The 16893-nt window shown below is 34.7% G+C and overlaps 2 protein-coding genes across 5 annotated transcripts; one reads left to right on the top strand and one right to left on the bottom strand.

Annotated features, from left to right (window-relative positions):
• Positions 1 to 268: 268 nt before the first annotated feature.
• Positions 269 to 4167, bottom strand: LOC113695533 (uncharacterized). Of its 4 annotated transcripts, XM_072055462.1 has the most exons (5): positions 3154 to 4167; positions 2697 to 2828; positions 1132 to 1515; positions 848 to 905; positions 631 to 766 (listed from the first exon to the last, which is right to left on the bottom strand). In XM_072055462.1, the coding sequence occupies exons 1-4, from the start codon at positions 3390 to 3392 to the stop codon at positions 863 to 865; spliced, it is 798 nt and encodes a 265-aa protein (XP_071911563.1). In that variant the 5' UTR covers positions 3393 to 4167; the 3' UTR covers positions 631 to 766; positions 848 to 862. The 4 variants fall into 4 exon arrangements, 3 of the variants coding, with proteins under 3 accessions (XP_071911564.1, XP_071911562.1, XP_071911563.1); XM_072055463.1 differs by lacking the exon at positions 848 to 905 and having other exon boundaries at positions 269 to 766; positions 3311 to 4166; XM_072055461.1 differs by lacking the exon at positions 848 to 905 and having other exon boundaries at positions 269 to 766; positions 3154 to 4166.
• Positions 4168 to 11618: 7451 nt separating this feature from the next.
• LOC113696468 (F-box protein At3g56470-like) lies at positions 11619 to 12743 on the top strand. The gene has a single exon (XM_027215878.1). It carries the CDS (start codon positions 11619 to 11621, stop codon positions 12741 to 12743), a length of 1125 nt encoding a protein of 374 aa, XP_027071679.1.
• Positions 12744 to 16893: the final 4150 nt, after the last annotated feature.

A 16893-nucleotide genomic window follows, 5' to 3' on the forward strand; every position in this document is an offset into this window, starting at 1 on the left:
AAAAAAGGAAGCTGCAAAATACTACTGTTAAGTACAACATATTCCTTATAAAAGGCCCAATCACAACCAGCTTGGCAGACACAGATCAAGTTTTAGACAAATCACCAGAAGTGTCTGCCTACATGGCTAATGACATGCTTGGATGAAATAATGAAAACAAAGCCCTGTATCTGCTGCATAAACATTGCGAATATGCAAATCATGTTTTGGAGAGTCTGAAGGCTTGCAACTGCATTTAGAACACTTTCAGAGAGAACTTAAAGGTTACTCGCACAAAATTAGGATAGATTGGGAGGGAAACATCAGATTAGTAGGAAGACGTCCTAGACAAAGTTATAAGCACAAAATCCATAACTAACAGTACAAAGCTTCCATCAGATTATTGATCCTAATCTACATGACTCACTACATGGTGCAACTTATAGCACAATAACAAAAGACTGCTGCCATGAGCTTGATTCAAAGTGTACCATTACCAAGTTCTTAACTTCCAAATGATAAACTCAGAAACAATTCATAATGCATTTGTTCTTTGAAACTAAGCCAGAAGAACATACATTGTTCAGTTTTTGTCTAGAATAGCTCGTCTCATCCAAGGCCAAAATTTAGTGTATTTGTTGGAAAAGATCAAGGAAGTGTAGGAAGCTCCAATCTGTTGAATGAGAAGAAACTGACGCGTCCATGATCAACATTACAGAATTTTAGAGGGCAGCCATGACAACATCTCTCAAGTTCCTCAATCTCTTGTTTTGACGGAGGATGGACACTAGCACAAGAAGCAGATTTCGTTATTATTAAATACAAAAAAAAAAAAAAAACACAAACCAGGACACAAAAAGCCCATCACCTTTTCAAGTTCACGTCATAAAAGGAGAGCTTGAGAAAAGGGGTTCATATTCTGCATACTAACAATGTTCAAGGGAATAAAGGTAAGGAGGGGCTTAGTGTAATTTAGAATTAAATTAAAAAAAAAAAAGGCAATCTTACTTGAATCCCCTAAGAAACTTCTAGTTTCTGAGTCTATGCATTCAAGCATGTATCATCAGCCACTCAACACAGACACCATATGCACAACATAAGTTTTCTGCAGATTTAAACAGAATAAGTTATAAAGCTCCGAATTAGAATCACCTTGTAAGGCAGAGGATGAAACATGGGGTGCCAGGAGAAGACTTCTTAAACTTGCTATTAGGAGGGTAAACATCAAATAATGGTCTAACTTCATTAATGTCCATGCCGCGAAACATCTCAGTAATAATAAAACTCTCTCTTGACTCTCCATTCACTCTCTCATTTACATCTGTTGAATCTTGGGCACTAGAATCAGTCTTCATTGTCCAAGGTATACCATGCCGCCCAACAACATAGCCAAGAGCTTTTAAGTGTTTATATGCCTCAAAAGACTCCCATGAGAATCCATTCTTCTTTTCTTGGACTTTATTATAAATATATTTCAGAGGAAAGGGTGTATTGTCCTCATCCAGAAGATGCAAAGCTCCAATTTCAGCCAAAAACCTACAAAAGAGAAACAACTGAGATTATCTTGAAATACCAAAAATGCAGCGATTAAGCAATGCTAATAATATCTTATGTGCCACTGCTGGTCCTTTTCTACTTCAGTAGATATGGCTCATAATAAAGAAATTAATGAAATCCTCAGGTTGAGCAAATTGGTGCTAAACAGTCGACTACCTAATTTGAAATCAAATATAAACCAATCTTTTATTTATCAAACACTGTGATGTGTAGCTTAATTCTTAGAGAATGTAAATATCAAGAATGCTCCATGATTGCAAAATACAGCTGTCTGCAAGAATTAAAACCCTCACTCTAGTGAAATATTCTGTGAAATTCAAGCTTTTGGATGAATTAAATGGAAATATAAATGCTCGTTTTTTTTTATGTTATCTGAGGGATTAAGGATGGCATTCTTTCATCTTAATTAGCATATCACCATTTTGAACAAATTGAACACTGTCAGAATGCAGTGGAAGTGGTCTAAATGAGAGACCAACAGTAAAAGCAAAAAAGTAGAGTCTTTCAGAATACCAAAGATTACTCAAAGATGTCACACTATGAAATCAATGCACCAAACTTCAGAGCTTCATTGAACCGAGATGGCTCAAGTTACGAATGTAGCAAGCATCTAAAGTCAAACAAGAGAAGTGAATTTCAAACTTAAATTATTAACCAAGCTTTCTTTTTTTTTTTTTGGTAATGAACATGTCACGGGGTAACATACAATGACAGGTAACAGAAACTCATACCAACATCTCTCCTATAGTAAAGCCACCATAAGTTAACTAACTACATCTGCGGTCATGTTTATCAAACACTAAATTCATTGCTCACTTTTCAACCTTGAAGGAACCTTACTTATAGAAAAGGATACAACTTCAATATTAGCCAGGCTATTCACAAGTTATGTTTTAAAAAAGTTCATAAATTTATTAAGACATGCAACAAACCAAGTGCTAATAAATTTATGTTTTAAAAAAGTCCATAAATTTATTGTGTCAAGCCAAGTGCTAATAAAAGATATACTTAGCACCGACTCAGAGGCATCAAGACATGCAAAATATGATCATTTTCTGATTTCTTTGGTCTCCAGTACTGATTGAATAAGGATGAAACAATTTAAACAGAAAGGCACCCTGAATATTTTGACATAAAGAAACAGAAATCACATCACCTACAAAGTTTCTTCAATAGAGCAGTAAATTTTGCCTCTACGAACTATTCCAGTACTTGTCCACATCCCTCCCTTCCTCTCCACCACCTCAGCCATTTCCAAATCATCAATCCACCGTGCTTTTGACACATCTTTCCTTTAAGGGGCAACAAAAACAACCATTAATTGCACAAAGTCATCTGGAGGAACTTCATCCACAAAACCAACCGAAAAAGGAACAAAAAGAACTGATAAACAAATGGGTTAAAAACAGAAAAGCCCCCTGTGGTATAGCTATCATACAGAAAAGTCCCCCGTGATTTCATATTATACGTGTCGGTGCCCCATGGTTTGAATTATTCTGAAAAGTCGACGGAAATCGTCTAATGTAAAGCATTTGTATTAAACACACTGGAAAGGCGCGTGTTTCTTGCAAAAAATAATTTTTTATCACAAACTTTCACCGGATATTCCTATTGTACCCTTCACACTTTAAATTTGGCTTCATTGGCTTTGGCTTTGGCTTTGCCATTGGTGGCGAGTTCCTGCTCGAGGCCGTCGAATAGCTCGGTGTAGCTCTTCTGGAACTCCGGGATGATGTGGTCCCGGCGTCAAAAGTGAAGGAAGCAATCAATTTACCTCTTGGCCGGATGCAGTTACTTGGATCAACAGTAGCAGCATGGTATAGTATAGAAGGAAGGAAGGCGGTGACAGAGTGCATTTAACATTGTGTCTGCGCTTCTTACGAGTAAAACGTAAATGTATGTGGATTTATGGGGGAGGCAGCCTCTGTTCTTAATGCTTTTTTCCATTGAATACCAAGTCCGCTTGAATTAAATACGACTCATACAACTCTGGGTGGATCATGGATGGTCCTGCTTCCGCGCCTCCTCGGTGATGAGAGTACAAGTTATACAGTATCTCATCTTTTACTCTAGACGACTTTAGCGTAAGCAGGAGGAAGACTTTGGGATCAAGGTAGCTAGGAGAGGACGCGATAGATGCCGGTGAGTTCAGTGGAGGGCATGAAAGTGCCGGTGAAGAGGTCTTTCTTCTCGACTTTGGAGACGTCGAAGAGGATGGGGATGCTCTTGCCGTCGAGCAAAACGATGACGTTCGGGTTGGAAGAAATGAAAGCACCGGGTGGCATGTTGGTTTCGAAAACCGCGGACTGGTACTTCTGGACCCGAGACTTGAAGTATTCGTCTTTGCCTTGGTTGTAGAAGTAGTCGAGTCTATCCTTGAAGGGTCCAATGAAGGGAAGCTGAGGTGGTGGGGAAATTGATCGTGGTCTTTTCAAGGGAAGCCGAGGTGGCGGAGGAGGGGCCAGTGGTGGGAGCGGCAATTTGGGAATAGACTTCAATTGAATGAAAGTGGTACCTTTGTGTCTTTAGGGTATTTTCGTCTTTTCACTTAGCTCCGTTAGTTTTAACGATTTCTGTCGACTTTTCAAAATAATTCAAACCATGGGGTACTGACGCTCGTATGATATGAAATCATAGGAGACTTTTCTGTATGATAGCTATACCACAGGGGACTTTTATGTTGTTAACCCTAAACAAATTATAGGCACCTAAATTGCAACTTGGGTATGTCACCAGATGCATAGAAATTCTCCTCATCATTTAAGTCATCCAAGCAACCCTCAGAATCACTTGTTTCCGAGAAATTGGCCCAGCTTTCAGCCTCCATTACTCAAACTGCCTAAAGGGTTCCAAAATCAAAATTTCAAACAGAGAAAACAAAGGTAAAAAGGACAGATTTTCCTCCATCAACAAAACAACGAAACGTGCTCAAAGCAATCAATAACAGTAATATCTTTAAGTTCCAAAAATCTTAACTCAAACAAAGCGATTGAAGGGCAGAAAGAACATATTTTTTCTTCATAAACAAAACCAAAAAAACGCATTCGGAAACAACACCTCTTTTCCCATTTAACCAACTAATCAAAGAAGTATAGCATTACCAGAAAATTTATCCAAAGAAAGAAACAAAACTATAAGAAGGGGAAATTTACCAATGACTAGTAACTCAATAGATTACTGAAGGAGAGGGAAATGCAAGGACGAAGAGGAAGAAAGGCAGCAAATCGGATCGGGGCTTCGGTAGCCACATTTGGTAGTGTTTTTTTTTCTTTTACTGGTGGGACAAGTAGAGGTCATAATCAGTAGATATGAAGGCGTATGCTACGGGCAGGTCCGGAACCTGATAATTTAGAAACATGTCCGGTTATTTTCAGTTTTTGCACTTCAATGATTAATTTTAAGGGCAATTTTCATAATTTGAGGATTTAGACCTAAAAGATCTTTTCTCGAGAAAAAGTATTGTACACGTAGAAAACCCTAATTTAGTCTTTAAATGTTTAAAACCTCACAAATTGATCGTCACATTTCACAATATGATGATAATACATGAACCAAAAGATAAACTTTTGTCAAATAATAGCTAGACATAAAAAAAAATTCAATCGAAGCGTGAATAATCATTTAATTTCTACCCTTGTGAAATAGTGAACTGAGAATCATATGTTTGGGGGGATTTAGGTTCGTTTGAGTTTGCGATAGTTTATTGAAAAATACTTTTCCAATAGAGTTTTTAATAAAAGTACTTATTAAGTGTTTAAATATCTTTAAGTATATTATTTGGAGATATAGTTCAATGAATACTTATTGTATTAGATAATGTGTGATTCGAAAAATTTTTAATGTATTTATCTCTTTATTCATTTTACAATATAGGATAAAATGATTAAATTTATTATTTTATTTTTAAATCACAAAATCTACTCTGAAAACACTAAATTTGATCTTGTGCTAAAAGTACTTTTAACACCATAACCTGTACTTCTAATTTTATGTGATGATATTTACCAAACACCTTAAAAATACTTTTAACAACTAAAAGTGCTTTTTTATCGAAAGTATCATAACCGCAAAAGATCGTTTAACCGCAAATGGGGCTTAAACCTTGAAAAAAAAATGCAGAAATTCTAATTTTAGTCTTTAATCTTTACAACCCTACAAAATCTAATTGAGCTTCAAGCTATGATGAGGATTAAGATGGTATAAGTTGGGAGATTAAGGACTGAATTGCAACTCAAGAATCACGACAAGAGCAAAAAGGACAAAATTGAGGGTGCCAAGTGGGAATGAATAAGAAATTAGGGGTGCAAAATGGATTTGGATTCCAATACTCTCCAATGTCCCACATCGCCTCCAGCTTCCCACACCCCTTCTATTCAGCGTCTATATATACAGCATTGCTACAAGGCAAGAAGGATCTTATTTTTCGATTAGACGATAGCTGAGAAAGTTCTTGCAATAAAACTGAAAATAGTGCTCTAATAAGACGTTGGAAAAAAATTTATCTTTAATACCCAGTTAACATATATGGGGACGGATAAGATTCAAGTTGAAAACAAGAGCAGGCCTTGGGCTGATCTTCCTCGGGACATCTTGAGAATCATCAAGAACAAATTACCATGCCTGTCTGATAAAGTGAGTTTTGATTCAGTCTGCAAGAACTGGGGCACTCCTGCTGCTAAACTTCCATGGGTTATGACTTATTACCATAACTATACCCGATGGTATAGCAGATCTACAGCCGAATCCTTTGAATGTCAGCTTTTCGACCCACAGGATCCAACAAGGTTCACTTCTGCAACTCTGCTGGTCAAAAGTGAGATTTCTTCTGCAGCTATCGCTGATATAACCCCGAGATGTAACTTTCCCATATATAGTCCCACCTGTCCCGTATATAGTCCCAGCTGTCCCGGATATTATCCCACCCGAACTGGATATAGTCCCACCAGTCCCGGATATGCCTCATATTATCTGGCCGGTCCCGGATATAGTCCCACCGGTCCCTCATATAGTCCCACCAGACCTAGACCTGTATATGCTCCAACTGATAGGTGCATTAGGCACCATGGTAAATGTCCGAAAGTCTGTGCCTCCAAACAGGGTTGGTTGCTTATAGTTTCAGCTGATTATCTAGGGTCTGCCAAGAAAAGCATATTCACCTTCTTTAATGCATTTTTGGACCTTGTTATCTCGGTGCCCAAGTTCGCTTATGATGTTGAATTAGCCACTTTCTCCACCATCCCTACTTCTCCAAGATGCGTGATCTTCGTTCTGTATTGTTGTTCACTGGGTAAAACACATGTTGGGACGTATAAAATTGGTGATGTATATTGGAACACACAAGTAATCGCAGAGAGAAAGGATGATCCTGAAGCAAAGAGCATTTTATACGTTAATGAACTACTCTATTACATCTTCCAGGATGGAATGCTGGGATGTTACAGTTTTGAGAAGAATCGCAGTATTATACTTACTGTGCATTTTCCACGACATTTTTCTGTAAGCTCTATGTATCACTTTCAGTTGTTTGGATGTGATGGACAGGTTCGATTGGCAACCGCAAGCAAAAATTGCGATGAATGGTGCATTTTCAAATTCGATCACAAGGAAAATCCAATGACATGGATTGCTGAGAAAAGCTTAGGAGGGGGTGCAGCATTGTTTGCAAGCCCTACATCATTTGTTGTCCGAGATTTAGGGGATGCAGCGGACCTTGCGGGCTGTATTTGCTATTTTGACGATGAAACTAAGGAAGTGAAGGTTTTTTCTTTGAATGATCCGCCAATATTGAAGAGTCCAGAGTGTAAACCTCTTGAAGATATACGTACGATGATCAAAGCACTGAAAACCTTCGGTTCTGATGAAGTGACAATTTGGATCCAGCCTCCTAGACCTGGTAGTATTCGAGACTAATTTGTGTTTATGGCTCTCAATGCCAAAAAATAACATAAATAGTGTTTAATCTTTTTTCGTAAATTTTTTTGATGGCTTTCTGCTTATTGTGGACTTTTTTTTTTATTTTGATTTGATTTCAAATACAGTTGATGAAGAATTATCTATATGTGGAGAAATTGTTTATCAATTATCACCTATGCTTGGCAGCTATACGTACATCTGATGTGCCAAAGAGCAAGAGGTTGTGAACTTGTGATGTTCACTTTAGAAGTTAATTTGGTTACTAGGTACATACATGTAAGGGGCATCATCTCTACTAAAATTCTTGTTGCATCGTCCCTAATAAGAATGTCCAGTAATCATTTACAGCTGAAGATTGGTCTGTGGTACGAAATTTAGTATCTTTGCCCCTAATACTTCACATATCACAAATTCACAATGAGTATGTGTGAAACAGAACTTTTCAAAAGTATCCCAAAAGATTTTTTTATTTTTTATTTTTTTGGAAGAATTGGGGAAGCACTTCTTTTGATTTATATATATATATATATATATATATATACACATTTATTTTTGTTAATCGCATTTTTACTGTCATTTTAGTCATATAGTTTTTATTTGTTATACTATTTGATAAAACAAATGGTGAGAGTGTAAATAACAAAAAATTGAGTGTAAATAATATTTTTCTATATATATATATATATATATATATTCACACACACATCATAATTTCAGTAAATAATGAAATCCGCTATGCTATGAAAAGTCACCATCTTGCACTCAAGGGCGGGTAGATCTGGGGAAAATTTTTTTATTTTTAAAATCAATGATCAAATGCCCCTTCCTTTTTGCAATTGCATTCGCTTTCTTTGATTCAAAAAAGTAAATAAATAAGGATGACAATGGGGACAAGTTGCCGTGGGCACCCATCTCGCGGGGGGCCAATGGGGCGGAGACAGGGGGAATTTTTTTCTCCCCTCTTAGAAACGGGGCGGAGGGTGGGGGAGTGTACCCCCGCCCCGCCACCCGCTTTAAAAAAATAAATATATAAAAAATATATGTATGTATATAATTATGAGTAAATCTTATATATACTGACAATGCATACACTATCATCGTTGGATTCATAACATGTGTGTAAAAGTTAAATTTCAAATTTATATTTTGCATAGTTGTCGTTTATCTAAAGCTGACAATGTATACACTGTCAGTGTAGGAAAGATTAATCCTATAATTATATATAAAATATATAATTTAATTAGTTACAAACTTATGATAATGATATTATTAGTTATATGTATTGTATAATGTATATTAGTATATGTAATATAATTGATATTATCAATTATACTAATAATTATATATGTCTACTAATAGAAATTATTAATTGGTTATACTAAATTTACTAATACATTTATACTAAATCCCTAATTACACTTAATACAATAACATTTTTTCTCAAAAAAAAAATACAAGCATAATAATGAATTAATGATTATATTTGTGTCAAAAGTGAAAACTTGACTACTTTAGTTGTATTTATTTCATCATGTTGGATTGTATTTAAATAACTTTGTTTTATTATTTTTATAAGTTTCAATTGTGAAATTACAATGAATAATAATTTGGTAATATATTGATATTTTAGTACTTGATTATTTGCTAAAATTTAACTATAATAAAATTATATAACAAATTTTTATTAACCCCGCGGGGGCATCCACAGGGCAAACGGGGAGGGGGTAGGGGGAATTTGTAGGCAGCGGGCCGGGGGCGGGCCATCCTTATAAATAAATAGTCACATAAACTACTGACGGGATTTTGATATAAGTGCAAGTTTAATTCCGAATTATACCCGTTTGACTGCAAGTATACAGGTCAAATTAGTAGTTTAGGGCATGTATCGGGTCGATCCCACGAGGAGCAACTTAAACAAGTACTAGATCCTTTACTTACTCTATTATTTAGACTAACTAATAATTAACGCAAGAGAATCTATAACTACTACTTCCTACAAAACTTAACTAGACAATTGCAAGATAACAAATGGAGAAAATTCACTAAATACTTGAGTCTAGGGATGTAGATTCCACTTATGGCATAAACAACACAAATGAATAGATTTACCTCTTGTTACAATCCTTGTTAACTAGAGATTCATTTCCAATATTACCAAATCTCATTCTCATGATGAAATGGCCTAGAATAGTCTAGTTTTCCCTATTCTCATGGTGAATAACTAGTTCTACTCTTGATTCCTTCATGAAATGCAAGTTTCATCCACTTAAGTGTACCTCTCTTCTCATGAGTCTACTACTTAAGCTCTACTCATGTTGTTCCATTACTATTACCAATTTTCATTGAATAATAACAACTAAGAGCTTGTTATTGGTGATCAAGCAACAACAAGGGCTAAGCATGCACAAGTAGACAAGTTAATACAAGATGTAACAAGTGTAAATCATATCCACTTCATATCAAGTAGCCATAAGCTTCATCTACTCCCTAGATCTAGAAATTTAGCTACTCGTGTAAGATATAACAAGAAAACACAAAGCTTCATTGCATGAACAAATCTTGAATCACAAGTAAAAGATAGATTAGAGAAAGCTTAGCCAAGGTTAATGAAGGAGCTCCCAATGATCTTCAATTTCTTCAACAAAATGGGTACAATGAAGTCTCCAATTGTTCTCCACAAAAGTTACTAGCTAGAGAGAACAAGACAAGACTAACTTTTTTTTGTTCTAGTGTTAAAATCTGATATATATACTACTTCTACTATATTCTTCTTCTCTCTAATAATGTCATTTTTTCCTTTTTCTTCCAAATTTGCCCTTCCTTGAAATCATCACATCTTGCTTCTTCAAGTGTATAAGAGGTTTGCCAGCTTCCAGCCGAAATTTTGTGTGAAACATGAGTCAAAAAGTAAGTGTGAAATGAACACAAGTTGTTCTGCAAGTTGCAGAAGAGAGAGAAAGATCCGAGGCCCAGATCCGAGGGGTAAAAATATGATCCGAGCTCGGATCTGTGCCTTTCAGCATTTTCTTCATTGTTCTTTATGCAGGATCCGAGGCCTTCTTCAGATCGATCCGAGCTCGGATCGCTTGGCCCTCGGATCTACTTCTCCAGAAGTTTAACCAAGGGATCAGATCATGTGGGACAAGAATGGATCCGAGCTCGGATCCATCTCCCCTGTTTCCATCTTCAAATTCTTCTCTCTTTCACTCAATCTTTGCTCCTTGTTTCACTTGTCCGTTGTCCTCCAACTAGCATCTTGCCTCTTCTTTATAACATGTAAATGTTTCATACTCCGATAACCTACAAAATATCATATGTTTATGCATTAATCTACTCATTTTGCAAGTTCCGATCACTAAACGACACTTGAAGCAATTTGCACCAAAAAGAGCTTAAGTACAACTATGATCCTTTAACAATATGACAAAAGCTCGTGCAAAACTGCACAAAAATATATACAAAATATTCACTTATCAACTACAAATAAATTGCCATATGCTATGTCATACTTCACACCTATTCACGTTTCGTCAATTGCCGAACTGGAGGTGTTTTCTATCCTTCTTTTAATTTTTACTTTAGAAAAAAAAAAAGAGGAATTAAGTGGATGATATTGGACAATAGAAGTTTGTAGTGTGGTAAAATTCAAAACCAAAGGGGATAAATAGTGATTTACTATTCTTTTGGTAATGCCCAAAATACAAATTTGATCATTATGTCAAATAAGAACTAGTGATTGAGCTTAATTATTTCACTTCCTCGTTAAAATTAATCTTACTAATCATATATTGATACGATGCTCAAGACGAAAACCTACCAATAATCTCGGTCTCAATTTCTATAGGAACAAGTTTCTATTTTTGCTATATTACCACTTGACTTGCCATTTAAATACCTGTTCCTCTCTTGGAAGGTGATTTCTAACACGCCACAAATTCCCATTCTTTACTCTGAGGTATTCCAGCTATACTCAAACTCTGCCATCTAATTGCTATATTGCAGGTTGGCTCCAAATTTACTACTATAAATTGCCAATTTCTTCTACTATGAGTTAGGGCTTTACTTGTTCCACAATCTAGACATGTAAAACTAAGCTGCTTTTCATATATATATATTTTTTTCAAAGAGAGAAACCTTTACAATCCAAAGCATCCTTGTTACAGATCAACATGGCGGAGAAGATTAAGAAGCGGAAGGGTGAAACAAGGCCCTGGGCTGATCTTCACGAAGACCTCCTACGAACAATCATTCAGAAACTTTGCTTATATGATCGAGTTCATTCGATCCTAGTTTGCAAGGAGTGGCAAGCAAAAATCTTAACAATTCAGCCATTAACGAGTAGTAGACTACCCTGGTGGATGTTCCAGTACAATTGGCGTAAGAGCTTCCAAAATAACAGTCAAAAACTAACACTTGATGGGATGTTATTCAACCCAGATTCGAGAAAACTTTATCCTGTTAAGAAGGACAATTGGAAGTCAAAAGATATGAGCCTTGTCTTCCAAGCAAGGCCGTGTGCTTCAGAACAAGGCTGGCTGCTTTTCTTCAAGGGGCTTAGGAAGAATGGAACCTCTTTTTTCTTTTATAATCCGTTCTCTAATGATTTCATGTTGCTACCATCATTAAGTAGTTGTACTGGTTACGTTAGAGCTGCTTTTTCAAGAATTCCTACTTCTCCCGATTGTGTTGTCTTCATCGCGTACCATGTCAATCAAGAGCTACACATTGGAACATACACTTTCGGTGAGAAAAACTGGCGAACCCAAGTTGTTGCTCAGGCAGGGGATATAGTAAAGAGTATAGTCTACAGTTCTGAAAAAGGTGAAGTATATTGTGTTTTCTGGGGAGGGAAGTTAGCAAAATTTGATGTTGTCAGCCGATGTTGGAGTTTGGTCAAAGAACGAAGTTTGTATCATTTAGCATCAAACAAACAAATCCTGATTGAATACAAAGGGCAGCTTTTATTATTCAGCATTCATGATATCCAGTTGGGTTACATCTACAGGTTTGATTGGTCTCTCATGGACTGGATTGCTCTGGATAGCTTAGGCGGCGGAGCAATTTTTATCGACTTCTCTCAGTCGCTGTCGATAGCAGTTGAAGAAGCATCAGGCTGGGAAGACAATATAGTCTTTAAAACTTATGGGAACAGTAGATACTATTATTCTTCTTACTCGTTGAAGACTCGACAGTCCTGCGATCTTAGTGAGTATTACGGCTATGAGCCAAAGCAAGGAACTTATTGTGGCACAACATGGATTCAGCCTCAAATGCAAGGAAAACTCAAGAACTGACACTTCCTTGTCCTCTCACATTGTAACTTGTTATTACTACATATGTGAAGCACTTTACTTTCTGGAACAAAGATGATATTGAGAAGTTTTATTTAACTTGTTATTACTACATATGCTGTTTTTCAGTTTCCCTTTTTGATTCGAGTATCATGTTGACGTTTAAAATAATGTTAATTGTTTGTTTTGAAAGAATAGGATGGAAAGAAGGGGAAAAAAAAAAGGAAAGAGAGGGGTTTTTTTGTGTTTGGATAGATTCTTTAAGAAGGGAAAGTAAACCAATAGAAAGGAATGGTAAAGAATTATTTTTGTTTCAGGTTGCAAAAGTTGGAGAGAGAGATAGGGGATCGTGATTGGTGAAAAATTAAAAGTTTGATACAAAATTCATTTGTTCTATTTTTATGATTAAAGTAACTTTTTCCCAATGCAATCTTCATGCCACCATAAAAATTAAACCCTAGTCATTTTATTAATAAGTTTTTTTTTTCCCTGTTTGGTTCCCTTAAGGCATTGGATAAGGGGAAAAAAAGAGATGAAACCAATAATAGCAAGCCTGCTTCTTGTTTGGTGCCCCTAGTGCACCAAACAGACAACCCTATTAATAATATTTGGAGCTTTTGAATATTAAACTTTTTCTATTGATGTTCATTCAGATTTTTTTTTCTTTAAAGGAATGGGAGTGAAAGCAAAGGAAAGATACTGGCAGAATAAGTTTTTTTTTTTTTTTGATAGGGATTTAAGAATACAATTGCAATTGAGACAGTTTGCTTGACCTCTGATTAAAACTGCAATTGCCAATGGCGAGGACACCTATTTGTGGAATGATTTTATGCATCCTACTAGAGTATTGTTACATACATTGCTATATTCTATGCTTACTGATTTTGGTAGGTTTTTGGGTCTGAAATGTGAATTGTATTATATATGTGTGCTAGATGTATTCTTATATCCCTATAAATATCTCTAAAAGGGGATACTAATTTTAATAACTAGTGGCTCAAAAGAAAAATTAATAACTAGTGGAAAAAGAGAAAATACTAATTTTAATACATAACTTTAATCTAACTACTGTTACATAAATTCTTCCAATATATAGTTATGGATGTAGACTTCAAATGACTTTAATTAGACATTATGAGTATAATAACTAATGAAGTGCAAGTACTTGTATAAAATACCTTTAGGGATTTTTTCCAAAAAAAAAGTTTTTCTTTTTTTCTTTTTTTGTCTTTCCTTCCTAATAAAACGTAATATTCAAATGATAAGTTTTAAAATAATTATCTTCATGTTCCTATAATACAAATAATTCTATAAAATACTTGTTTCGCTTCAAAATTAATTGATAGCCTACATGAAATGCTTAAGACTTTGTTATATGCGTCAAATACTTGGGGGTCAAAATTGCATTTCTCTCTTTAAGAAAACCTTGAACGCGTTTAAAATATTTTAATTCAATATTGTTAAAACATGTTAAGACCAATGATACCTTATGTGGTGGCTAAGATTGAGATACAGGAAGGTTCTAAATTCAAATTCTTCTCTTTTCTACTAAAAAAGTTATTAAAAGTTAAAAACTCTGGAAATCATTAAAAGTTGTGCCCCTCTCATCCCCTTCCGTCCGTGTTGAGCATTTAGCAAAGAAATTAAACTTTTTTGGACATTTAATATCCAAACCTACCTCTTATCATGTGCCCTTATTAGAAGAACCTATTATCCTTAGGTAATCCTTTTATATTGAAACTCTACTTACTAATACCCGGTTTACAAGAAGAACCTATTATCCTTAGGTAATCCTCTTGTATTGAAACTCTACTTACTAATACCCGGTTTACAAGAAGAACCTATTATCCTTAGGTAATCCTCTTGTATTGAAACTCTACTTACTAATACCCGGTTTATAAATTGGTTCCAAATTCTGCAAACCACAATTTTCTTCAATGAAAAAAGGGCTTGCTTGTTCCACAATCCAAACATATAAATCTGAATTGCCTTTCATTTCTTTTGTTAAAAGAGGGATTTTACCTCCTTTTGGGTAAATTACTTATAATGATGTGATTTTACATAATGTCACGTGATCCCCCAAATGTTTCAATACAACCACTTAATCCTCCTATAATTTTATATAAAGTGAAAAATGAATAAAATACATAATCAGTTATAGCGTTTATACCAAATGCACTCTAAAAGTGCGCATAATAAAATCTTAATCTCTATGTAACCCTCTTATCATTTGTATAAATATCCGTTTTATCCCCTATAATTTGTGTATTTATCCATGTAATCCCTCATATTTTATACAAGGTAGTTAAGCCGTCAAATAATTTAACATTGAAATAAGGGCACTATTGATATTTTAATTAATGACAATACATAGGTTAGTTTCTATCAAATTTTCACTTTACATAAATTTGTTGTGGTGAAGTGGATATTTTGAACATTAGGGGGTCATGGGGTAGTAGACAAAACCACAGGTGAGTTATATGTAATTTACCCTTTTCTTAATAATTCAAGTACCATATTGAGTTTTAGAACTATATCAATCGTTTGGTTTGAAGGAATAGGAAGGAAAGGAAAGAAAATTAGGGTTTCCTTTTTTTTGTGTTTGCAAGGGGGTGTTTGGATAGATTTTTGTGGAGGGAAAGATAAGTATTAGTTCTAGTAATTGTATTTCAAGTTGCTATCCTATCGAAAGAGGGTGTAAACAGAGAGAAAAAAGACCATGATTGATGAAAATTTTAAATTTCCTAAAAAAAAGAGTATTATTTGAAAAATTATTTGGAATAATTATTGAAGCACTTTTTGTAATATGATGTATGTGAGATAAAAAGGTGGTTGAAAATATAAAAAGTTAGGTTGGAAATTGTGTTTATGATGTAAATGAAATATTATTTAAAAAAATAATGTATCAAAACAAACCCAATATTTTCCATGTTTACGTTTAAAGTGTCTTTTTTACAATATAATCTCCATCTCTATGCCACCATAAAACTTAATCCCTAATTGTTTTGTTAATAATGTTTTGGGCATCAAATAAGCACACCAAAAACAGAAGCTGGGCCGATAATGCCGAGACCACTTACTAAATTGATGAACCTTATTAATAAATATTTGGAACTTTGAATTATCAAGTTTATTGTTTATGTTCGTTCAATCTTAAGTTTGCTTTGAAGAAATGGGAGGGAAACAAACGGAATGGAAACAGGGATAAGTTTTTTATGCGTTAAGATTCACTTTTGAGGAGAAAAAGGAGACGATTGGATGAAATGAGATGAACTAGTTCTAATTATTTAAAAGATTTTTTTTTTCCAAATACAAAATAATGTGATTTAACTCCAACAAATTTTGTCATTATAACTCAATGCTTTAGTATATATAAAATTATTTTGAGATGCAACTATTTGTTTTCATGCCTTTGTGCAACTAATGTTCATATTTGTTTTGTTAGTCTTGGCTTCTATCAAGTATTTATGTTTGTCATATAAGTCTTGTCTTCTGTCAAATATTCATATTTATTATGTAAGTCCCAAATATTCATATTATCTAATAGCTAAATTAAAGTAAGTTTAAATTCCATTACTTTGACTTTGTATATCCCATGTATATGAAGGAAAAGTAAGGCTATTTTTGTTTGAATTATTTTTATTTTAAACTATTGTTAGTTTGAGTTAAATTCCTTGTATTCGCCAAAAAAAAAAAAAGAAGCTTTTGAATAAAATTTAAAAAATGAAAAAATAAGAGCATATTGAAGCAAAGGACTTAGTGTATGAGAAAAATATTAAAGTCCAAGACAAGTTAGTAAATCATGAGAATAATTGATTAATTAGTGCATGTAAGAGAGAGAGAGAGAGAGGAAGAAGAAGAAGAAGATGGAAAGTTAGAGAATAGAAAAAAACTGAATTAGAGAGAGAAGAAGAGCAATTAATTAATACTTAATAGACCTAGAAAGATCAAGAAAAATATATAGAGTTAACTAATTAAAAATAATCTTGGCATTTGAATAAAATTCACAAAAAATTATTAATCTGACAACATCACGAGCTGGCATTTGACCTTAAAGTCAGGGTAGTTTCGAAGCTATGTAGTAGCATAGATATGGCAGATCCAGCCTCCAGGCCAATGATTTCTTTGCTATAAATTGACCTTTGAGCTTTCG

Source organism: Coffea arabica, chromosome 6e, assembly GCF_036785885.1.
Source record: "Coffea arabica cultivar ET-39 chromosome 6e, Coffea Arabica ET-39 HiFi, whole genome shotgun sequence".
NCBI classification, from domain to species: domain Eukaryota; kingdom Viridiplantae; phylum Streptophyta; class Magnoliopsida; order Gentianales; family Rubiaceae; genus Coffea; species Coffea arabica.

Bases quoted from the DNA above. Each gene is read 5' to 3' on its own strand.
- LOC113695533 (XM_072055461.1), bottom strand. From the start codon at position 3,392: ATGCACTCTGTCACCGCCTTCCTTCCTTCTATACTATACCATGCTGCT. The intron at 1,516-2,696 runs GTAGGTGATGTG...TCTCTTTTGTAG, and splicing joins TGCTCTATTGAAGAAACTTT to GTTTTTGGCTGAAATTGGAG. The intron at 767-1,131 runs GTGATTCTAATT...TTCTTGTGCTAG, and splicing joins TTCATCCTCTGCCTTACAAG to TGTCCATCCTCCGTCAAAAC.
- LOC113696468 (XM_027215878.1), top strand. From the start codon at position 11,619: ATGGCGGAGAAGATTAAGAAGCGGAAGGGTGAAACAAGGCCCTGGGCT.